The 24,575-nt window shown below is 42.2% G+C and overlaps 1 protein-coding gene across 1 annotated transcript in view; it reads left to right on the top strand.

The window, feature by feature from the left end:
- LOC106561624 (PDZ domain-containing RING finger protein 4) overlaps nt 1-24,575 on the top strand; it is a 176,465-nt gene that overhangs the window by 97,742 nt on the left and 54,148 nt on the right. The window contains exon 3 of the mRNA XM_045688468.2: nt 998-1,097. Coding sequence (XP_045544424.2) covers nt 998-1,097 — 100 coding nt within the window. The remainder of the gene's footprint in view (nt 1-997; nt 1,098-24,575) is intronic.

Here is a 24,575-nt window from a genome sequence, read left to right as displayed (position 1 = left end):
GGTGCACAGACCAAGGTTGCGGTAGATTTTATAGACACAACAAATGTTTGTTTCCCTTCATGTTTCAACTTGGCAGTAAAGCTGTGAAATTGTGTTCTATGCACACACACACACACACACACACACAGACACATAGGCACAGACACACACTCGGCCAACAATGTTACGATGTGCTGCAATGTTGTGGTAGCGCCAGAGGATATAACATTCTGACATTTACCATCCCAATCTTGTCACCAGAAGATTGTTTTGGGACAGAATAACACGTGGTAGTGTATACTTGCAGATACTATGAATTTCTGATGGGAATAAAGATACATTGCTCAATATGTTCAACAGTTTGCCAGAGTGAATATTGCAAGCCAAGAATAATGTGTGTAACATTTGTTTCAACACTTTTTTTTGCTGAAATTGCACCATAAACTGTAAACAAAGCTCTGTAAAATTTGCTTTCTAAAGACAATGTGTAAAATTCATGGGACTTTGTCCAAAATTTACTCAAGGACAGGGATAGTGGGAGATAGAGATTAAGTACGTGTGGAGTAATTTAATTGAACTCTCCTGGTATGCAGTGATTAATGAGAGGCAATGCTTTTATCCCCCAGCATGCAACATCATCCTAGACAGCACTGACACATCCTTTCTTCCTCTCCTCGTAGCTGACCCATGCAGGGAAAATACAAAGAAAAGTCTGTCACTTACAATCAGTGTATGTAAGAGAGAGATTATGTGAAAGAGAAACTTCCTCTAAATGTCCTTCTCTGTCTCTCTGTCTCTGTCTCTCTCTCTCGTTCGCTCTCTCTCTCTCGCTCTACTTCCCTCTCCTTCTCTCATCTCCCTTTCCCTCTGCCTTTCTCTCTCTCTCTCTATCTCTCTTTCTCTCTCTCTTTTGCTCTCTCTCTTTCGCTCTTTACTTCCCTCTCCTTTTCTCATCTCCCTTTCCCTCTGCCTTTTCTCTCTCTACCTCCGTCCCTCCCTCCTCCCTCTCTCCTGACAGTTGTCACTCTCTCCACACTATGGAACAGGAGTTCTATGAGGGGACAGACTACCTCTCCACCCTCCCAGACCAACAGAGGACAGAGGAGTTTGAGTACGAGGTAAGACTTGATTACGCCTCCCTACCGGCAAGGTTGTTAATGACGTTTGACAAACACACACACACAAACACTCTATATCTCATAATGGGGCTTTACCAATAAAGATTGTCCAGTTATAATTGACTCCACAGGCCTGTCCCTGGGGGGATGTGGTAACAAATAGATTATAGGTCACATTATATCCACACCACAGACAGCTCAGGATATCCACAGGACCTTATAAATCAAATCAAATTGTATTTGTCACATGCTTCGTAAACAACAGGTTTAAATTAACAGTGAAATTCTTCCCAACATTGTAGAGAGAAAAATAGAAAAATAATAGAAAAAACATACACAAGGAAAAAATAAATACACAATGAGTAACGATAACTTAGCTATATACACAGGTACCAGTACCTGTGATACTAGGTAATTGAGGTATATATAGTATGTACATATAGGTAAAGTGACTAGGTACAGTTAGTGCAAAAAGGGTCAATGCAGATAGTCCGGGTAGTTATCCTCTCTTGGATAGGAGGCAATATTTTACGTCCGGATGAAAAGCGTGCCCAAAGTACACTGCATGTTACTCAGGCCCAGAAGCTAGGATATGCGTATAATTGGTAGATTTGGATAGACAACACTCTAAAGTTTCTAAAACTGTTACAATTATGTCTGTGAGTATAACAGAACTGATATGGCAGGCGAAACCCCGAGGACAAACCATCCCAAAATAAAAAAAATTCAGCCTACCACTGTTTTCAATGGCTGTCACTTATATTATAAGGCGAAATCCTCCCAGATTGCAGTTCCTAGGGCTTCCACTAGATGTCAACAGGCTTTAGAAAGAGTTTCATGCTGGTTTTTGGAAAAATTAGCCAGAAATTGTAGTTTTTCTACGTGGCTCCCATTTTGGCTGTAGTGTTTCCAAGCGTGTGGTAGAGAGCGTGTTCTTTGGTATTTTTCTCCGGGAAAGACAATAACGATTCTCTGTCTTAAATTGTATCGTTTATTTACATATTAGGGTACCTAAGGTTTGATTATAAACATTGTTTGACTTGTTTGGAAAGGTTTATTAGTAACGTTTGGGATTAATTTTGTATGCATTTTGATGGAGGGAATCTGGGTGGATTATTGACTGAGTTTTTTTGGATATAAAGAAGGACATTATCGAACAAAAGGACCATTTGTGATGTATCTGGGACCTTTTGGAGTGCCAACAGATGAAGATCATCAAAGGTAATGCATTTATTATATCGCTATTTCTGACTTTCGTGGTGCACCTGCCTGGTTGAAATATGTTTTTCATGCTTTTGTATGCGGGGCGCTGTCGTCAGATAATCGCATGGTGTGCTTTCGCCGTAAAGCCTTTGAAATCTGACACAGCAACTGGATTAACAAGAAGTTAAGCTTTATTTTTATGTATTACACTTGTGATTTTATGAAAGTTAACCTCTATGGGCTAGGTGGGACGCAAGCGTCCCACCCGTGGTGCACTCCATCAACAGCAGGTGCATTTCAAGAGCGGCAAATTTGAATCCAAATAAATGTCAAAATTCAAATTTTTCAAACATACAACTATTTTACACCCTTTGAAAGATAAACATCTCCTTAATCTAACCACGTTTTCCGATTTCAAAAAGGTTTTACGGCGAAAGCATAAATTTAGAGAATGTTAGGACAGTACATTTACAAGAGTTGTGTGTAATGTTGTGCCAATTCAAAGACAGGCGTCACCAAAACCATAAAATCAGCTAAAATTATGCACTAACCTTTTACAATCTCCAACAGATGACACTCCTAGGACATTATGTTAGACAATGCATGCATTTTTAGCTCTATCAAGTTCATATTTATATCCAAAAACAGCGTTTTACTGTGGCGTTGATGTTCAGGAAATCGTTTCCCTCCAATAACCGGCATTCAAGTCAGCACCACAAATTAAATAATTAAAATTAGAAAACATTGGTAAAATATTATATTGTCATTTAAAGAATTATAGATTTACATCTCTTGATCGCAATCAACTTGCCAGATTTAAAAATAACCTTACTGGGAAATCACACTTTGCAATAATCTGAGCACTGCGCCCAGAAAAATACGCGTTGCGATACAGACTAGCCGCCATGTTGGGGAGATCTAAAATCGAAAATACTATGTAAATAATCCATTACCTTTGATTCTCTTCATCAGATGTCACTTCCAGGTATCACAGGTCCATAACGAATGTAGTTTTGTTCAAAAAAGCTCATCATTTATGTCCAAAAATCTCCGTCTTGTTAGCACATGATCTAAGCCCGCCGGACTTCACTTCATGAACGAGGGGAAAAAATATATTTACGTTCGTTCAAACATGTCAAACGTTGTATAGCATAAATCATTAGGGCCTTTTTCAACCAGAACATGAATAATATTCAAGGTGGACGAATGCATTCTCTTTTATAACGTATTGGAACGAGGGTACCCAACATGAACTCGCGCGCCAGGTGTCTAATGGGCCATCATCGTTCCATGGCTCTTGTTCGGTCAGATCTCCCTCCAGAAGACTCAAAACACTTTGTAAAGGCTGGTGACATCTAGTGGAAGCAATAGGAAGTGCCAAAATATTCCTCAGCCCCTGTGTTTTTCAATGGCATAGGTTTAAAGGTAATACAACACATCAGGTATCCACTTCCTGTCAGAATCTGTCTCAGGGTTTTGCCTGCCAAATGAGTTCTGTTATACTCACAGACACCATTCAAAGTTTTAGAAACTTTAGGGTGTTTTCTATCCATATATAATAAGTATATGCATATTCTAGTTACTGGGTAGGATTAGTAACCAGATTAAATCGGGTACATTTTTTTATCCAGCCGTGCAAATACTGCCCCCTAGCCCTAACAGGTTAAATATTTATAATTCTGTAGTTTGAATTTCGCGCTCTGAAATTTCACCGGATGTTGGCCAGGTGGGACGCTACCTGCCCATAAGAAGTTATTTGGTTAACTATTTAGCAATCTTTTGGCTTGGGGGTAGAATCTGTTTAGGGTCCTGTTGGTTCCAGACTTGGTGCATCGTTACTGCTTGCCGTGCGGTAGTAGAGTGAACAGTCTATGACTTGGGGACTGTAGTCTTTGACAATTTTTAGGTCCTTCCTCTGACACCGCCTGGTATCTGGATGGCAGGAATCTCGGTGCCAGTGATGTAATGGGCCGTACACACTACCCTCTGTAGCGCCTTGCGTCAGATGCCAAGTAGTTGCCATACCAAGGAGTGATGCAGCCAGTCAGGATGCTTTCAATGGTGCAGCTGTAGAACTTTTGAGGATCTGAGGGGCCATGCTAAATATTTTCAGCCTCCTGAGCGAGAAGAGGCTTTGTCGTGCCTTCTTCACGACTTTGATGGTGTGTGTCGACCAACAAGTGATTTGGACACAGAGGAACTTGAAGCTCTCCACCCGCTCCTCTACAGCCCTGTTGATGTGGATGGGGCGTGCTCGGCCCTCCATTTCCTGTCATCCATGATCAGCTCCTTTGTCTTGCTGATGTTGAGGGAGAGTTTGTTGTCCTGGCACTACATTACCAGGTCACTGACCTCCTCCCTACAGGCTGTCTCATCATCATCGGTGATTAGGCCTACCACCGTTGTGTCATCAGCAAACTTAATGATGGTGTTGGAGATATGCGTGGCCATGCAGTCGTTGGTGAACAGGAAGTACAGAAGGGGCCTAAGCACTCACCCCTGAGGGGCCCCCGTGTTGAGGGTCAGCATGGTGGCCCATCCGGAAGTCTAGGATCCAGTTACAGAGGGAAGTGTTCAGTTCCAGGGTCCTGAGCTTAGTGATGAGCTTGGAGGGCACTATGGTGTTGAACGCTGAGCTGTAGTTAATGAACAGCTTTCTCACATAGGTGTTCATCTAAGGCAGTGTGGAGTGCAATAGCGATTGCGTCATCTGTGATATATTGGTGCGGTATGCAAATTGGAATGGGTCCAGGGTGTCTGGGATGAGTTTGTTAATGTGAGCGATGACCAGCATTTCAAAGCATTTCATGGCTACAGATGTGAGTGCTACAGGCAATAGTCATTTATACAAGTTACCTTGGTGTTCTTGTGCACAGGGGCTATGGTGGTCATCTTGAAACATGTAGGTATTACAGACTGGGTCAGGGAGAGTTTGAAAATGCCAGTGAAGACGCTTGCCAGCTGGTCAGAACAGGCACTGAGCACTCGTTTTGGTAATCCGTGAATGTCAACCTGTTTAAAGGTCTTACTCACATCGGCTACAGAGAGTGAGATCACACAGTCGTCCAGAACAGCTGGTTATCTCATGCATGTTCAGTGTTGCTTGCCTCGAAATGAGCATGCTTTCAGCCCTATACAGCTCGTTGAGTGTGGTCTTAGTGCCAGCATCGGTTTGTGCTGGTAAATACAGCTATGGTAAGCTGTTGTAAATATTGTTAACCAAGAGACACACCCCTCCCCCTTCATCTTACCCTGGCTACCGTCCGGTCAAAACGATACATGGAAAAACCAGCAAGATGTACACTCACCGAACAGTTTATTAGGTATATCCATGTAGTACGCCCAACAGCCTGAATTCTTCGGGGCATGGATTCTACAAGTCGGAAATGTTCCACAGGGATGTTGGTCCATGCTGACGCGATGGCATCACACAGTTGTTGCAGATTGGACGGCAGTACACCACCGGTACCAGCCTGTACCATTGATAGCAGGCAGGATGGGTCCATGAACTCATGCTGCTTACGCCAAATCGTGACTCTGCCATCAATATGACGTAACAGGAACCTGGATTCGTTGGACCAGGCAATGTTTTTCTACTCCTCAAATGTCCAGTGTTGATGAACGTCTGCCCACTGGAGTCGATTCTTCCTGTTTTTAGCTGATAGGATTGGAATCCGGTGTGGTCGTCTGCTGCAATAGCCCATCTGTGACAAGGATCGGCGGAGATGGCGGAGACAAAAGTTAAGATCAGCGTTATACAGCTACTGCCAATAGTGATGTTGTTCATGTACTTAATACTATGAGACCTTCATGAGGGAATATTCGTACTAACTCATTTCAAGTGAAGCAACCTCACACCCGCTGTCATTTGACCTGCGTTGTGAAAAAAAAGGTGTCTGTTCTGCAAGTAACAAACAAGTATCAGGTGTTCCTTCCATAAATTAAAACCGTGTGTCCAAGTCAAACCATTTCTCTGCTTCCATCTTGATCTTCTACTTGATGTAAATGCAGATTAGACAGGAGGGGATGATAAACTGGCCTCATGTCGACACTTGGCTGTCTCAATCCAAACACTCCTCCTTTCCTCTTATCCTCCTCCATCCTTCTGGACCACAGGGGGCTGCTGAGGGAAGGATGGCTCATAATAATGTCTGGAATGGAGTAAAATGGAATGGTATCAAACACATGGAAACCATGGAAACCATGAGTTTGACGTATTCGATACCATTCCATGAATTCCTTTCGAGTCATTACTATGAGCCCGTCCCCAGTTAAGGTGGCACCGTCCACCTGTGTCCTGGACTAATATTCTTTCTTTTCACATGGTTGAGGACCAGGCAAACTGTGCAACCAGCCTGGCTTTAGTTTGAGTGATGTATGATGATTACATTTCCCCTCTTTTGTATCATTTGAATTTGTTTGAATGCTTCCCTCCTTCCAGCCACTGAGCTTGAGTTATTCCACACCGTTCTTCTCTAAAGAGATTTGCTTATCCACTTCGTCGCCTCTGCCTCGGCATTAGAGTCAACGCAAATATAATATATTAAGCCTTTCTTCTTTATGCCTCATTTCTATTATCAAATCCTATTAGGGTGTGTGTTTGCAGCCTGCCTGCTTCTGTTTTTATTTCATGCTTGGGGACGTACTGTATATTCCTTCACTTACCGTATGTCAATAGAATGTGTTCTAAGAAGAAGACAGTTTGGGGCTGAATGCCTCTATTTCAGATTGAGGTTTTGTTCATTCATTCATCTCAGCGAGAGGTTTCTGATATGACCTCAGTCTGAGAAATCACAATATGAGGTGTTGGATGGAGACATGTTGGGCTGGGGGGAATGGGATAGGGAGCTCTTTATGGAAATAAAAGCAAATAAAAACATGATGAAAATAAAAATAAAAAAAAACACAATGTGAGCATCCTGCCGTTACATCATAGAAGTCTAAAGTCTAAATCTAAAATAGGCCGAATGTTTCAATCGGCAAGGACCATTGGTGATTTCCTTTCACCTCACTGGCTTCAGCAAACGTATGATCCATCTGGTTCCTTTAGCCTCAATGCATATGTTTATTTTTCTGTAAACCGCACGCCCAGCAACCCAAGATAAGCGTGACGTTACGTCCAGTTATTGGGTCTAGAACCTCCCAAAGACTGGACTAGACCAACCCTTCTGGATTAGTCTTGGGAACCGGTGATGTAGCCTTGTTATTAGATATTTCATTATGGAGAAGATCCTTCCTAGATGACCTGTACCTTACAGAGACACTCTAGAGAGGAACATTAGATATCTCTTTCTCCCTGAGGAGAGGAGCTCTTTCCTCTCTTTCTCCCTGAGGAGAGGAGCTCTTTCCTCTCTTTCTCCCTGAGGAGAGGAGCCCCTTTCCTCTCTTTCTCTCTGAGGAGAGGAGCCCCTTTCCTCTCTTTCTCTCTGAGGAGAGGAGCCCCTTTCCTCTCTTTCTCTCTGAGGAGAGGAGCCCCTTTCCTCTCTTTCTCCCTGAGGAGAGGAGCCCCTTTCCTCTCTTTCTCTCTGAGGAGAGGAGCCTCTTTCCTCTCTTTCACCCTGAGGAGAGGAGCCTCTTCCCTCTCTTTCTCCCTGAGGAGCTCTTTCCTCTCTTTCTCCCTGAGGAGCTCTTCCCTCTCTTTCTCCCTGAGGAGAGGAGCCTCTTTCCTCTCTTTCTCTCTGAGGAGAGGAGCTCTTCCCTCTCTTTCTCCCTGAGGAGCCTCTTCCCTCTTTCTCCCTGAGGAGAGGAGCTCTTTCCTCTCTTTCTCCCTGAGGAGAGGAGCCTCTTCCCTCTTTCTCCCTGAGGAGAGGAGCTCTTTCCTCTCTTTCTCCCTGAGGAGAGGAGCCTCTTTCCTCTCTTTCTCCCTGAGGAGAGGAGCTCTTTCCTCTCTTTCTCCCTGAGGAGAGGAGCTCTTTCCTCTCTTTCTCCTCTTTCCTCTCTTTCACCCTGAGGAGAGGAGCCTCTTTCCTCTCTTTCTCCCTGAGGAGAGGAGCCTCTTTCCTCTCTTTCACCCTGAGGAGAGGAGCCCCTTCCCTCTCTTTCAGCTGGTTCCGGTGGCAGCCATCCACAGACACGTTTGTGACTGCTTTTTCAATTACTGGTAATCAAAGGCAGCGAATATTATGACAGCATCCAACACAGCCTGACTGTGGGCGGCTGCCCCCCCACCCTCCAATCACGCCATCATAGTCATTAATTTACTGTCAGCCTGCCGCCACCATCCCTGCTCCGCCTCGCCGCCACACCGCAATCTCCCGGCTGAGAGGCTGAGAGCTCGCCCCGGGAAAATGAAGAAAAAAAAGGGAAGAGAGAGAGGGTGTGTGTGTGTGTGTGTGTGTGTGTGTGTGTGTGTGTGTGTGTGTGTGTGTGTGTGTGTGTGTGTGTGTGTGTGTGTGTGTGATGGATCAAGAGAAGGGGCCCGTTGCCTTATCAAGGATTCAGACACCAGTGTGTGTTTGTGTGCGGCGGGGGGGGGGGGGGGGGGGGGTTGGGTGTGTGTGTGGGTGGGTGGGTGGGTGCGTGTTTGTGTGTCTGGAATTGGAAGAGGTTGTCTGTGTCCACACACACTGGCGTTTCATCCAACTTGTACTAATCACATCTATCTGTTTTGCCTGCTAATTTTGCCACAGGTAATCTCCACTTTACCAGCACATAGTCATTAATTAGACACTAACTTCAGGTCTTTTCCACTCCAGGAGATGGAGAAGACATTACACTTCACACACTTTCACTCGCCTTCGGTATCATTTGTTCATTTCTGTCGTATATATTTTTTGCGAGATGTCTTCGAGTCATTCCCACAGTTTTGGCACATTCATTGACGTCATCTACATTCACACCACACACCTTCATGGTATCGGTGGCTAAGTTGTGTGCGGAATTTTTTGCTAGATGTCTTCGAGTCATTCCCATCTAACATTTACAGATATTTTCAACATTCCTATTGGATGTGTACTCCCGTAATCTACATTGACACCACCTACTGCTTCCTGTCTTTCGTATTGCGTCATGAATCCATCAGTAGTCTAGTCTCAGCAGTCGCTGTGTCTAATGCTTCTAACGATTTTTATTTATTTGAATTTTATTTAACCTTTATTTAACTCGGCAAGTCAGAGAAGAACAAATTCTTACTTAACAACAAATTCTTATTTACGATGACGACCTACCAAAAGGCAAAAGGCAATGACGACAAACGATACCCCATTAGTGGTAGTTATAATATCTCTGGTTGGATGATGACAAACGATACCCCATTAGTAGTAGTTATAATATCTCTGGTTGGATGACAACAAACGATACCTCATTAGTAGTAGTTATAATATCTCTGTTGGATGATGACAAACGATACCCCATTAGTAGTAGTTATAATATCTCTGGTTGGATGACAACAAACGATACCTCATTAGTGGTAGTTATAATATCTCTGGTTGGATGATGACAAACGATACCTCATTAGTAGTAGTTATAATATCACTGTTGGATGATGACTAACGATACCCCATTAGTAGTAGTTATAATATCTCTGGTTGGATGATGACAAACGATACCTCATTAGTAGTAGTTATAATATCTCTGGTTGGATGACGACAAACGATACCCCATTAGTGATAGTTATAATATCTCTGGTTGGATGATGACAAACGATACCCCATTAGTGGTAGTTATAATATCTCTGGTTGGATGATGACAAACGATACCCCATTAGTAGTAGTTATAATATCTCTGTTGGATGACGACAAACGATACCCCATTAGTGGTAGTTATATCTCTGGTTGGATGATGACAAACGATACCCCATTAGTGGTAGTTATAATATCTCTGGTTGGATGATGACAAACGATACCCCATTAGTAGTAGTTATAATATCTCTGGTTGGATGATGACAAACGATACCCCATTAGTGGTAGTTATAATATCTCTGGTTGGATGATGACAAACGATACCCCATTAGTGGTAGTTATAATATCTCTGGTTGGATGATGACAAACGATACCCCATTAGTAGTAGTTATAATATCTCTGGTTGGATGATGTTTTTATTTGCCTTATTTGATATCTATTCAGCCCTAAATCCTTTCATCCCTTTTTCTTTCATATCAGTGAGGGGGAAGTTGTCATTGCTCTCTATTCCCTATATATTTCTCTACGTTTGAGGGTGCCATTTGGGATACATTCCTAGTTTCAGAGACAGTCGATTTAAAGATCTGAGGTGTTGTCTGGTGGAGTTTGTCAAAAGAAATGAAGACCAGAGAGATCTGCTGTTCCCTTTCTCTCTCTCTTTTTTGTATGGTCCTGGGGTCTCTTTGATGGTCTGTCACTGTGGAGAGAGGAGGGGGCTGGGATGGGAGAGAGGAGGTGAAGGAGGGGGCTGGGATGGGAGAGAGGAGGAGGAGGAGGGGGGACTGGGATGGGAGAGAGGAGGAGGGGGCTGGGATGGGAGAGAGGAGGAGGAGGAGGGGTCTGGGATGGGAGAGAGGAGGGGGCTGGGATGGGAGAGAGGAGGAGAAGGAGGGGGATGGGATGGGAGAGAGGAGGAGAAGGAGGGGGATGGGATGGGAGAGAGGAGGAGGAGGGGGGGACTGGGATGGGAGAGAGGAGGGGGCTGGGATGGGAGAGAGGAGGGGGAGGAGGGGGATGGGAGAGAGGAGGAGAAGGAGGGGGATGGGATGGGAGAGAGGAGGAGAAGGAGGGGGATGGGAGAGAGGAGGAGAAGGAGGGGGATGGGATGGGAGAGAGGAGGAGGAGGGGGGGACTGAGATGGGAGAGAGGAGGGGGCTGGGATGGGAGAGAGGAGGAGGAGGGGGGCTGGGATGGGAGAGAGGAGGGGGCTGGGATGGGAGAGAGGAGGGGGCTGGGATGGGAGAGAGGAGGAGAAGGAGGGGGATGGGATGGGAGAGCGGAGGGGGAGGAGGGGGCTGGGATGGGAGAGAGGAGGAGGAGGAGGGTCTGGGATGGGAGAGAGGAGGAGGATGAGGGTCTGGGATGGGAGAGAGGAGGGGGAGGAGGGGCTGGGATGGGAGAGAGGAGGAGGGGGCTGGGATGGGAGAGAGGAGGAGGAGGGGGATGGGATGGGAGAGAGAGAGGAGGAGAAGGAGGGGGGATGGGAGAGAGGAGGAGGAGGGGGGGGACTGGGATGGGAGAGAGGAGGGGGCTGGGATGGGAGAGAGGAGGAGAAGGAGGGGGTTGGGATGGGAGAGAGGAGGAGGAGGGGGATGGGATGGGAGAGAGGAGGAGGGGGCTGGGATGGGAGAGAGGAGGAGAAGGAGGGGGATGGAATGGGAGAGAGGAGGAGGAGGAGGGGGGACTGAGATGGGAGAGAGGAGGAGGAGGAGGGGGGGACTGAGATGGGAGAGAGGAGGGGGCTGGGATGGGAGAGAGGAGGAGGAGGAGGGGGATGGGATGGGATGGGAGAGAGGAGGAGGAGGGGGATGGGATGGGAGAGAGGAGGAGAAGGAGGGGGATGGGAGAGCGGAGGGGGAGGAGGGGGCTGGGATGGGAGAGAGGAGGAGGAGGGGGATGGGATGGGAGAGAGGAGGAGAAGGAGGGGGATGGGAGAGCGGAGGGGGAGGAGCGGGCTGGGATGGGAGAGAGGAGGAGGGGGCTGGGATGGGAGAGAGGAGGAGGAGGAGGGGTCTGGGATGGGAGAGAGGAGGAGGATGAGGGTCTGGGATGGGAGAGAGGAGGGGGAGGAGGGGCTGGGATGGGAGAGAGGAGGAGGGTGCTGGGATGGGAGAGAGGAGGAGGAGGGGGCTGTGATGGGAGAGAGGTGGAGGAGAGGGCTGGGATGGGAGAAAGGAGGAGGGGGAGGGAGCTGGGATGGGAGAGAGGAGGAGGAGGGGGGGCTGGGATGGGAGAGGGGAGGGGAGGAGGAGGGTGCTGGGATGGGAGAGGAGGAGGAGGGGGCTGGGATGGGAGAGAGGAGGGGGCTGGGATGGGAGAGAGGAGGAGGACGGGGCTGGGATGGGATGGGAGAGAGGAGGAGGTGGTGGAGGAGGAGGGGGCTGGGATGGGAGAGGGGAGGAAGAGGGGGCTGGATGGGAGAGGGGAGGAGGAGGGGGCTGGGATGGGAGAGAGGAGGAGGAGGAGGGGGCTGGGATGGGAGAGAGGAGGAGGAGGAGGGGGCTGGGATGGGAGAGGGGAGGAGCAGGGGGCTGGGATGGGAGAGAGGAGGAGGAGGAGGGGGCTGGGATGGGAGAGAGGAGGAGAGGGGAGGGGGCTGGGATGGGAGAGAGGAGGAGAGGGGAGGGGGCTGGGATGGGAGAGAGGAGGAGAGGGGAGGGGGCTGGGATGGGAGAGGGGAGGTGGTGGAGGAGGAGTGGGCTGGGATGGGAGAGGGGAGGAGAGGGGAGGGGGCTGGGATGGGAGAGGGGAGGTGGTGGAGGAGGAGTGGGCTGGGATGGGAGAGAGGAGGAGAGGTGAGGGGGCTGGGATGGGAGAGGGGAGGTGGTGGAGGAGGAGTGGGCTGGGATGGGAGAGGGGAGGTGGTGGAGGAGGAGTGGGCTGGGATGGGAGAGGGGAGGTGGTGGAGGAGGAGTGGGCTGGGATAGATGGAGGCTTGTTGGGAGAGTCTCCAGTAAGGTGGGGTTCACCTACAGTATTGCCGAGGCAGAGAGGAGAAGGCGATGGAAGAGAAGGACGTTGAGGTGGAGGAGGGGTCTGGGGTAGATTGGGAAACCTCAGGGAGAGAGTGCCTCAATGAGAGGTCACATACACCACTGCTGGAGTGAAGCGGAACTACTATTTTCTCCCCTTCTCTCCCCTCTTCCAGCCTTTGGTCTGTGATCCCCCTCTTTCCCCCTCCTTCCAAAGCGGGTGATATGTCTGACAGGTGGAACCAGCCAACCCACAGATGTCACGGAGGGAATTAATCTCTCTATTTCCTTTATTTCTTCTCCCCTCCCACCCGCTATCCTCCACCCTGTAGACCTCTCTTATCCACACACATACACACACACAAACATACATGCACATACACACAAACACATATACACACAACACACAACATCCCCTCAACACCCCTGACGTGTTTTAACATTGGTTCCCCTCAACACCCCTGACGTGTTTTAACATTGGTTCCCCTCAACACCCCTGACGTGTTTTAACATTGGTTCCCCTCAACACCCCTGACGTGTTTTAACATTGGTTCCCCTCAACACCCCTGACGTGTTTTAACATTGGTTCCCCTCAACACCCCTGACGTGTTTTAACATTGGTTCCCCTCAACACCCCTGACGTGTTTTAACATTGGTTCCCCTCAACACCCCTGACGTGTTTTAACATTGGTTCCCCTCAACACCCCTGATGTGTTTGGTAACAACAAGGCTAGCTGGGTTATTTGGTATGTTCCTACAGAACTGCTCCAAGTTGTCTGTACTATAGCCTTCCGTATTGCATGTGTGTAATGCATTTTTAAAAGTGATGGTCGAGATGTCATATCCTTATATTATCAATGATCTACAGACAGTTTAAATGTACGTTACAGTAGTGCAAGCTGCAGAACATGATAGTAAAATCACTTCCTGAATAGTCTGGCCCTCTCCGTGAGACCTCCGAAGAGAGGACTACTTCAGTGCAGGCGACCCAACTATGAATATATTCACCTACATTAGCATAATTACTTGAGTTTATTTACCAACTAATAATGTAATATTAGGTTGTATGTAACTGCTCAGTAAAAACACTCGATAGCTTCTGCTAGATATCCAAGTAGCCACTGATCAGAGAGTCTTTCATCATGAAGCGAACTGTAACAGTTAAGATGAGCTCTATTCCAGCTAAAGTCAATATGCTTTTTGATAACAGGTACGATGTGTAGCAACAGCTTCAATAACTGGCTTTTTTATACGTTGATGGACTTGACACAACTACAATAACATTTTAATGTGGTCACTGTGGTATTACAATATGCTAATGAATGTAATGGATTGCATTTATGTAGAGCTTTTCATTAGGTCTCATGGCACTTTATATTGCTACTGCATCTCTCAATGTAAATCTCAATCTGCTTTTGAAATCAAGGTCATCCTTTCAAAAGCAATGTTAATGTAATCTGAAAGTAGCCTAATGTCTCCAGGATATCTGATTTCTCATACTCAAATGTGTGTCCTCTGCATTCACTCAGGTCATTTCCACAGTGTCTACTGTGACACCATGCTGGTTAGTGTTATAGTCTGGTTATAGTCTGGTAGTCTGGTTAGTGTTATAGTCTGGTTAGTGATATAGTCTGGTTAGTGATATAGTCTGGTTAGTGATATAGTCTGGTTATAGTCTGGTTGGTGATATAGTCTGGTTAGTGTTATAGTCTGGTTAGTGATATAGTCTGGTTAGTGTTATAGTCTGGTTAGTGATATAGTCTGGTTATAGTCTGGTTAGTGATATAGTCTGGTTATAGTCTGGTTAGTGTTATAGTCTGGTTAGTGATATTGTCTGGTTAGTGATATAGTCTGGTTAGTGATATAGTCTGGTTATAGTCTGGTTAGTGTTATAGTCTGGTTAGTGATATAGTCTGGTTAGTGATATAGTCTGGTTATAGTCTGGTTAGTGTTATAGTCTGGTTAGTGATATAGTCTGGTTAGTGATATAGTCTGGTTAGTGTTATAGTCTGGTTAGTGATATAGTCTGGTTATAGTCTGGTTAGTGTTATAGTCTGGTTAGTGATATAGTCTGGTTATAGTCTGGTTAGTGTTATAGTCTGGTTAGTGATATAGTCTGGTTATAGTCTGGTTAGTGTTATAGTCTGGTTAGTGATATAGTCTGGTTAGTGATATAGTCTGGTTATAGTCTGGTTAGTGTTATAGTCTGGTTAGTGATATAGTCTGGTTATAGTCTGGTTAGTGTTATAGTCTGGTTAGTGATATAGTCTGGTTATAGTCTGGTTAGTGTTATAGTCTGGTTAGTGATATAGTCTGGTTGTAGTCTGGTTAGTGTTATAGTCTGGTTATAGTCTGGTTAGTGATATAGTCTGGTTATAGTCTGGTTAGTGTTATAGTCTGGTTAGTGTTATAGTCTGGTTATAGTCTGGTTAGTGTTATAGTCTGGTTAGTGTTATAGTCTGGTTAGTGATATAGTCTGGTTAGTGATATAGTCTGGTTATAGTCTGGTTAGTGATATAGTCTGGTTATAGTCTGGTTAGTGATATAGTCTGGTTATAGTCTGGTTAGTGATATAGTCTGGTTATAGTCTGGTTAGTGTTATAGTCTGGTTAGTGATATAGTCTGGTTAGTGTTATAGTCTGGTTGGTGATATAGTCTGGTTAGTGATATAGTCTGGTTAGTGATATAGTCTGGTTGGTGATATAGTCTGGTTAGTGATATAGTCTGGTTATAGTCTGGTTAGTGTTATAGTCTGGTTAGTGTTATAGTCTGGTTAGTGATATAGTCTGGTTAGTGTTATAGTCTGGTTAGTGATATATTCTGGTTAGTGTTATAGTCTGGTTAGTGATATAGTCTGGTTAGTGATATAGTCTGGTTAGTGTTATAGTCTGGTATATGATATAGTCTTGTTAGTGTTATAGTCTGGTTAGTGATATAGTCTGGTTAGTGTTATAGTCTGGTTAGTGATATAGTCTGGTTATAGTCTGGTTAGTGATATAGTCTGTTAGTGATATAGTCTGGTTATAGTCTGGTTATAGTATGGTTAGTGATATAGTCTGGTTAGTGATATAGTCTGGTTAGTGATATAGTCTGGTTAGTGTTATAGTCTGGTTATAGTCTGGTTAGTGAAATAGTCTGGTTATAGTCTGGTTAGTGATATAGTCAGGTTAGTGATATAGTCTGGTTATAGTCTGGTTAGTGATATAGTCTGGTTGGTGATATAGTCTGGTTAGTGATATAGTCTGGTTGGTTATATAGTCTGGTTAGTGATATAGTCTGGTTAGTGATATAGTCTGGTTATAGTCTGGTTAGTGATATAGTCTGGTTGGTGATATAGTCTGGTTAGTGTTATAGTCTGGTTAGTGATATAGTCTGGTTATAGTCTGGTTAGTGTTATAGTCTGATTAGTGATATAGTCTGGTTATAGTCTGGTTAGTGTTATAGTCTGGTTAGTGATATAGTCTGGTTAGTGATATAGTCTGGTTGGTGATGTAGTCTGGTTGGTGATATAGTCTGGTTAGTGATATAGTCTGGTTAGTGATATTGTCTGGTTAGTGATATAGTCTGGTTAGTGATATAGTCGGGTTAGTGATATAGTCTGGTTATAGTCTGGTTAGTGTTATAGTCTGGTTAGTGATATAGTCTGGTTAGTGATATAGTCTGGTTATAGTCTGGTTAGTGTTATAGTCTGGTTAGTGATATAGTCTGGTTAGTGATATAGTCTGGTTAGTGTTATAGTCTGGTTAGTGATATAGTCTGGTTAGTGATATAGTCTGGTTATAGTCTGGTTAGTGATATAGTCTGCTTATAGTCTGGTTAGTGATATAGTCTGGTTATAGTCTGGTTAGTGATATAGTCTGGTTAGTGATATAGTCTGGTTAGTGATATAGTCTGGTTAGTGTTATAGTCTGGTTAGTGATATAGTCTGGTTATAGTCTGGTTAGTGTTATAGTCTGGTTAGTGATATAGTCTGGTTATAGTCTGGTTAGTGTTATAGTCTGGTTAGTGATATAGTCTGGTTATAGTCTGGTTAGTGTTATAGTCTGGTTAGTGATATAGTCTGGTTATAGTCTGGTTAGTGTTATAGTCTGGTTATATTCTGGTTAGTGTTATAGTCTGGTTATAGTCTGGTTAGTGTTATAGTCTGGTTAGTGTTATAGTCTGGTTATAGTCTGGTTAGTGATATAGTCTGGTTAGTGATATAGTCTGGTTATAGTCTGGTTAGTGATATAGTCTGGTTATAGTCTGGTTAGTGATATAGTCTGGTTATATTCTGGTTAGTGATATAGTCTGGTTATAGTCTGGTTAGTGTTATAGTCTGGTTAGTGATATAGTCTGGTTAGTGTTATAGTCTGGTTAGTGATATAGTCTGGTTAGTGATATAGTCTGGTTAGTGTTATAGTCTGGTATAGTGATATAGTCTTGTTAGTGTTATAGTCTGGTTATAGTCTGGTTAGTGATATAGTCTGGTTAGTGTTATAGTCTGGTTAGTGATATAGTCTGGTTATAGTCTGGTTGGTGATATAGTCTGGTTAGTGATATAGTCTGGTTATAGTCTGGTTAGTGATATAGTCTGGTTATAGTCTGGTTAGTGATATAGTCTGGTTATAGTCTGGTTATAGTATGGTTAGTGATATAGTCTGGTTAGTGATATAGTCTGGTTAGTGTTATAGTCTGGTTAGTGATATAGTCTGGTTAGTGATATAGTCTGGTTAGTGATATAGTCTGGTTAGTGTTATAGTCTGGTTATAGTCTGGTTAGTGAAATAGTCTGGTTATAGTCTGGTTAGTGATATAGTCAGGTTAGTGATATAGTCTGGTTATAGTCTGGTTAGTGATATAGTCTGGTTGGTGATATAGTCTGGTTAGTGATATAGTCTGGTTATAGTCTGGTTAGTGTTATAGTCTGGTTAGTATTATAGTCTGGTTAGTGTTATATTCTGGTTAGTGTTATATTCTGGTTAGTGATATAGTCTGGTTAGTGATATAGTCTGGTTAGTGATATATTCTGGTTAGTGTTATAGTCTGGTTAGTGATATAGTCTGGTTAGTGATATAGTCTGGTTAGTGTTATAGTCTGGTTAGTGATATAGTCTGGTTAGTGTTATAGTCTGGTTATAGTCTGGTTAGTGATATAGTCTGGTTAGTGTTATAGTCTGGTTAGTGATATAGTCTGGTTATAGTCTGGTTAGTGTTATAGTCTGGTTATAGTCTGGTTAGTGTATAGTCTGGTTATAGTCTGGTTAGTGTTATAGTCTGGTTAGTGATATAGTCTGGTTAGTGATATAGTCTGGTTGGTGATATAGTCTGGTTAGTTATATAGTCTGGTTATAGTCTGGTTAGTGTTATAGTCTGGTTAGTATTATAGTCTGGTTAGTGTTATATTCTGGTTAGTGATATAGTCTGGTTAGTGATATAGTCTGGTTAGTGATATATTCTGGTTAGTGTTATAGTCTGGTTAGTGATATAGTCTGGTTAGTGATATAGTCTGGTTAGTGTTATAGTCTTGTATATGATATAGTCTGGTTAGTGTTATAGTCTGGTTATAGTCTGGTTAGTGATATAGTCTGGTTAGTGTTATAGTCTGGTTAGTGATATAGTCTGGTTATAGTCTGGTTAGTGTTATAGTCTGGTTATAGTCTGGTTAGTGATATAGTCTGGTTATAGTCTGGTTAGTGTTATAGTCTGGTTAGTGTTATAGTCTGGTTATAGTCTGGTTAGTGTTATAGTCTGGTTAGTGTTATAGTCTGGTTAGTGATATAGTCTGGTTAGTGATATAGTCTGGTTATAGTCTGGTTAGTGATATAGTCTGGTTATAGTCTGGTTAGTGATATAGTCTGGTTATATTCTGGTTAGTGATATAGTCTGGTTATAGTCTGGTTAGTGTTATAGTCTGGTTAGTGTTATAGTCTGGTTAGTGATATAGTCTGGTTAGTGATATAGTCTGGTTAGTGTTATAGTCTGGTTAGTGATATAGTCTGGTTAGTGTTATAGTCTGGTTATAGTCTGGTTAGTGATATAGTCTGGTTAGTGTTATAGTCTGGTTAGTGATATAGTCTGGTTGGATAGTCTGGTTGGTGATATAGTCTGGTTAGTGATATAGTCTGGTTATAGTCTGGTTAGTGATATAGTCTGGTTATAGTCTGGTTAGTGATATAGTCTGGTTATAGTCTGGTTATAGTCTGGTTAGTGATATAGTCTGGTTAGTGATATAGTCTGGTTAGTGTTATAGTCTGGTTAGTGATATAGTCTGGTTAGTGATATAGTCTGGTTAGTGTTATAGTCTGGTTATAGTCTGGTTAGTGAAATAGTCTGGTTATAGTCTGGTTAGTGATATAGTCTGGTTAGTGATATAGTCTGGTTATAGTCTGGTTAGTGATATAGTCTGGTTGGTGATATAGTCTGGTTAGTGATATAGTCTGGTTATAGTCTGGTTAGTGTTATAGTCTGGTTAGTGATATAGTCTGGTTAGTGATATAGTCTGGTTAGTGTTATAGTCTGGTTAGTGATATAGTCTGGTTAGTGATATAGTCTGGTTAGTGATATAGTCTGGTTAGTGTTATAGTCTGGTTAGTGATATAGTCTGGTTAGTGATATAGTCTGGTTAGTGTTATAGTCTGGTTAGTGATATAGTCTGGTTAGTGATATAGTCTGGTTATAGTCTGGTTAGTGATATAGTCTGGTTAGTGATATAGTCTGGTTAGTGATATAGTCTGGTTATAGTCTGGTTGGTGATATAGTCTGGTTAGTGATATAGTCTGGTTATAGTCTGGTTAGTGATATAGTCTGGTTATAGTCTGGTTAGTGATATAGTCTGGTTAGTGATATAGTCTGGTTTTAGTCTGGTTATAGTCTGGTTAGTGATATAGTCTGGTTAGTGATATAGTCTGGTTAGTGTTATAGTCTGGTTATAGTCTGGTTAGTGAAATAGTCTGGTTATAGTCTGGTAAGTGATATAGTCAGGTTAGTGATATAGTCTGGTTATAGTCTGGTTAGTGATATAGTCTGGTTGGTGATATAGTCTGGTTAGTGATATAGTCTGGTTGGTTATATAGTCTGGTTATAGTCTGGTTAGTGATATAGTCTGGTTAGTGATATAGTCTGGTTATAGTCTGGTTAGTGATATAGTCTGGTTGGTGATATAGTCTGGTTAGTGATATAGTCTGGTTATAGTCTGGTTAGTGTATATAGTCTGGTTAGTGATATAGTCTGGTTAGTGATATAGTCTGGTTAGTGATATAGTCTGGTTATAGTCTGGTTAGTGATATAGTCTGGTTAGTGATATAGTCTGGTTAGTGTTATAGTCTGGTTAGTGATATAGTCTGGTTAGTGATATAGTCTGGTTAGTGATATAGTCTGGTTATAGTCTGGTTAGTGTTATAGTCTGGTTAGTGATATAGTCTGGTTAGTGATATAGTCTGGTTATAGTCTGGTTAGTGTTATAGTCTGGTTAGTGATATAGTCTGGTTAGTGATATAGTCTGGTTAGTGATATAGTCTGGTTAGTGATATAGTCTGGTTATAGTCTGGTTATTGTTATAGTCTGGTTAGTGATATAGTCTGGTTATAGTCTGGTTAGTGATATAGTCTGGTTATAGTCTGGTTAGTGTTATAGTCTGGTTAGTGATATAGTCTGGTTATAGTCTGGTTAGTGTTATAGTCTGGTTATAGTCTGGTTAGTGATATAGTCTGGTTAGTGATATAGTCTGGTTAGTGTTATAGTCTGGTTAGTGTTATAGTCTGGTTATAGTCTGGTTAGTGTTAAAGTCTGGTTAGTGTTATAGTCTGGTTAGTGATATAGTCTGGTTAGTGATATAGTCTGGTTATAGTCTGGTTAGTGATATAGTCTGGTTATAGTCTGGTTAGTGATATAGTCTGGTTATAGTCTGGTTAGTGATATAGTCTGGTTATAGTCTGGTTAGTGTTATAGTCTGGTTAGTGATATAGTCTGGTTAGTGTTATAGTCTGGTTGGTGATATAGTCTGGTTAGTGATATAGTCTGGTTTGTGATATAGTCTGGTTAGTGATATAGTCTGGTTATAGTCTGGTTAGTGTTATAGTCTGGTTAGTGTTATAGTCTGGTTAGTGATATAGTCTGGTTAGTGTTATAGTCTGGTTAGTGATATAGTCTGGTTAGTGATATATTCTGGTTAGTGTTATAGTCTGGTTAGTGATATAGTCTGGTTAGTGTTATAGTCTGGTTAGTGTTATAGTCTGGTTAGTGATATAGTCTGGTTAGTGATATAGTCTGGTTATAGTCTGGTTAGTGATATAGTCTGGTTAGTGTTATAGTCTGGTTAGTGATATAGTCTGGTTATAGTCTGGTTGTGATATAGTCTGGTTAGTGATATAGTCTGGTTATAGTCTGGTTAGTGATATAGTCTGGTTATAGTCTGGTTAGTGATATAGTCTGGTTATAGTCTGGTTATAGTATGGTTAGTGATATAGTCTGGTTAGTGATATAGTCTGGTTAGTGATATAGTCTGGTTAGTGATATAGTCTGGTTATAGTCTGGTTAGTGATATAGTCTGGTTATAGTCTGGTTAGTGATATAGTCTGGTTATAGTCTGGTTAGTGTTATAGTATGGTTAGTGATATAGTCTGGTTATAGTCTGGTTATAGTATGGTTAGTGATATAGTCTGGTTAGTGATATAGTCTGGTTAGTGATATAGTCTGGTTAGTGATATAGTCTGGTTATAGTCTGGTTAGTGATATAGTCTGGTTATAGTCTGGTTAGTGTTATAGTCTGGTTAGTGATATAGTCTGGTTAGTGTTATAGTCTGGTTGGTGATATAGTCTGGTTAGTGATATAGTCTGGTTTGTGATATAGTCTGGTTAGTGATATAGTCTGGTTATAGTCTGGTTAGTGTTATAGTCTGGTTAGTATTATAGTCTGGTTAGTGATATAGTCTGGTTAGTGTTATAGTCTGGTTAGTGATATAGTCTGGTTAGTGATATAGTCTGGTTAGTGTTATAGTCTGGTTAGTGATATAGTCTGGTTAGTGATATAGTCTGGTTAGTGTTATAGTCTGGTATATGATATAGTCTGGTTAGTGTTATAGTCTGGTTATAGTCTGGTTAGTGATATAGTCTGGTTAGTGTTATAGTCTGGTTAGTGATATAGTCTGGTTATAGTCTGGTTGTTGATATAGTCTGGTTAGTGATATAGTCTGGTTATAGTCTGGTTAGTGATATAGTCTGGTTATAGTCTGGTTAGTGATATAGTCTGGTTATAGTCTGGTTATAGTATGGTTAGTGATATAGTCTGGTTAGTGATATAGTCTGGTTAGTGATATAGTCTGGTTAGTGATATAGTCTGGTTATAGTCTGGTTAGTGATATAGTCTGGTTATAGTCTGGTTAGTGATATAGTCTGGTTATAGTCTGGTTAGTGTTATAGTATGGTTAGTGATATAGTCTGGTTATAGTCTGGTTATAGTATGGTTAGTGATATAGTCTGGTTAGTGATATAGTCTGGTTAGTGATATAGTCTGGTTAGTGATATAGTCTGGTTATAGTCTGGTTAGTGATATAGTCTGGTTATAGTCTGGTTAGTGTTATAGTCTGGTTAGTGATATAGTCTGGTTAGTGTTATAGTCTGGTTGGTGATATAGTCTGGTTAGTGATATAGTCTGGTTAGTGATATAGTCTGGTTAGTGATATAGTCTGGTTATAGTCTGGTTAGTGTTATAGTCTGGTTAGTGTTATAGTCTGGTTAGTGATATAGTCTGGTTAGTGTTATAGTCTGGTTAGTGATATAGTCTGGTTAGTGATATTGTCTGGTTAGTGTTATAGTCTGGTTAGTGATATAGTCTGGTTAGTGATATAGTCTGGTTAGTGTTATAGTCTGGTTATGATATAGTCTGGTTAGTGTTATAGTCTGGTTATAGTCTGGTTAGTGATATAGTCTGGTTAGTGTTATAGTCTGGTTAGTGATATAGTCTGGTTATAGTCTGGTTGGTGATATAGTCTGGTTAGTGATATAGTCTGGTTATAGTCTGGTTAGTGATATAGTCTGGTTATAGTCTGGTTAGTGATATAGTCTGGTTATAGTCTGGTTATAGTATGGTTAGTGATATAGTCTGGTTAGTGATATAGTCTGGTTAGTGATATAGTCTGGTTATAGTCTGGTTAGTGATATAGTCTGGTTATAGTCTGGTTAGTGATATAGTCTGGTTATAGTCTGGTTAGTGTTATAGTCTGGTTAGTGATATAGTCTGGTTAGTGTTATAGTCTGGTTGGTGATATAGTCTGGTTAGTGATATAGTCTGGTTAGTGATATAGTCTGGTTGGTGATATAGTCTGGTTAGTGATATAGTCTGGTTATAGTCTGGTTAGTGTTATAGTCTGGTTAGTGTTATAGTCTGGTTAGTGATATAGTCTGGTTAGTGTTATATTCTGGTTAGTGATATAGTCTGGTTAGTGTTATAGTCTGGTTAGTGATATAGTCTGGTTAGTGATATAGTCTGGTTAGTGTTATAGTCTGGTATATGATATAGTCTGGTTAGTGTTATAGTCTGGTTATAGTCTGGTTAGTGATATAGTCTGGTTAGTGTTATAGTCTGGTTAGTGATATAGTCTGGTTATAGTCTGGTTAGTGATATAGTCTGGTTAGTGATATAGTCTGGTTATAGTCTGGTTATAGTCTGGTTAGTGATATAGTCTGGTTAGTGATATAGTCTGGTTAGTGATATAGTCTGGTTAGTGATATAGTCTGGTTAGTGATATAGTCTGGTTAGTGTTATAGTCTGGTTATAGTCTGGTTAGTGAAATAGTCTGGTTATAGTCTGGTTAGTGATATAGTCAGGTTAGTGATATAGTCTGGTTATAGTCTGGTTAGTGATATAGTCTGGTTGGTGATATAGTCTGGTTAGTGATATAGTCTGGTTGGTTATATAGTCTGGTTATAGTCTGGTTAGTGATATAGTCTGGTTAGTGATATAGTCTGGTTATAGTCTGGTTAGTGATATAGTCTGGTTGGTGATATAGTCTGGTTAGTGTTATAGTCTGGTTAGTGATATAGTCTGGTTATAGTCTGGTTAGTGTTATAGTCTGATTAGTGATATAGTCTGGTTATAGTCTGGTTAGTGTTATAGTCTGGTTAGTGATATAGTCTGGTTAGTGATATAGTCTGGTTAGTGATATAGTCTGGTTAGTGATATAGTCTGGTTAGTGATATAGTCTGGTTAGTGTTATAGTCTGGTTAGTGATATAGTCTGGTTAGTGTTATAGTCTGGTTAGTGATATAGTCTGGTTAGTGTTATAGTCTGGTTAGTGATATAGTCTGGTTAGTGATATAGTCTGGTTAGTGTTATAGTCTGGTTAGTGATATAGTCTGGTTATAGTCTGGTTAGTGATATAGTCTGGTTAGTGATATAGTCTGGTTAGTCGGTATAGTCTGGTTAGTGATATAGTCTGGTTAGTGATATAGTCTGGTTAGTGATATAGTCTGGTTAGTGATATAGTCTGGTTAGTGTTATAGTCTGGTTATAGTCTGGTTAGTGAAATAGTCTGGTTATAGTCTGGTTAGTGATATAGTCAGGTTAGTGATATAGTCTGGTTATAGTCTGGTTAGTGATATAGTCTGGTTAGTGATATAGTCTGGTTGGTTATATAGTCTGGTTATAGTCTGGTTAGTGATATAGTCTGGTTAGTGATATAGTCTGGTTATAGTCTGGTTAGTGATA

Source organism: Salmo salar, chromosome 10 (genome assembly GCF_965601325.2).
Source record: "Salmo salar chromosome 10, fSalSal1, whole genome shotgun sequence".
Taxonomy (NCBI): domain Eukaryota; kingdom Metazoa; phylum Chordata; class Actinopteri; order Salmoniformes; family Salmonidae; genus Salmo; species Salmo salar.
This window is presented reverse-complemented; position numbering and strand designations above follow the sequence as displayed.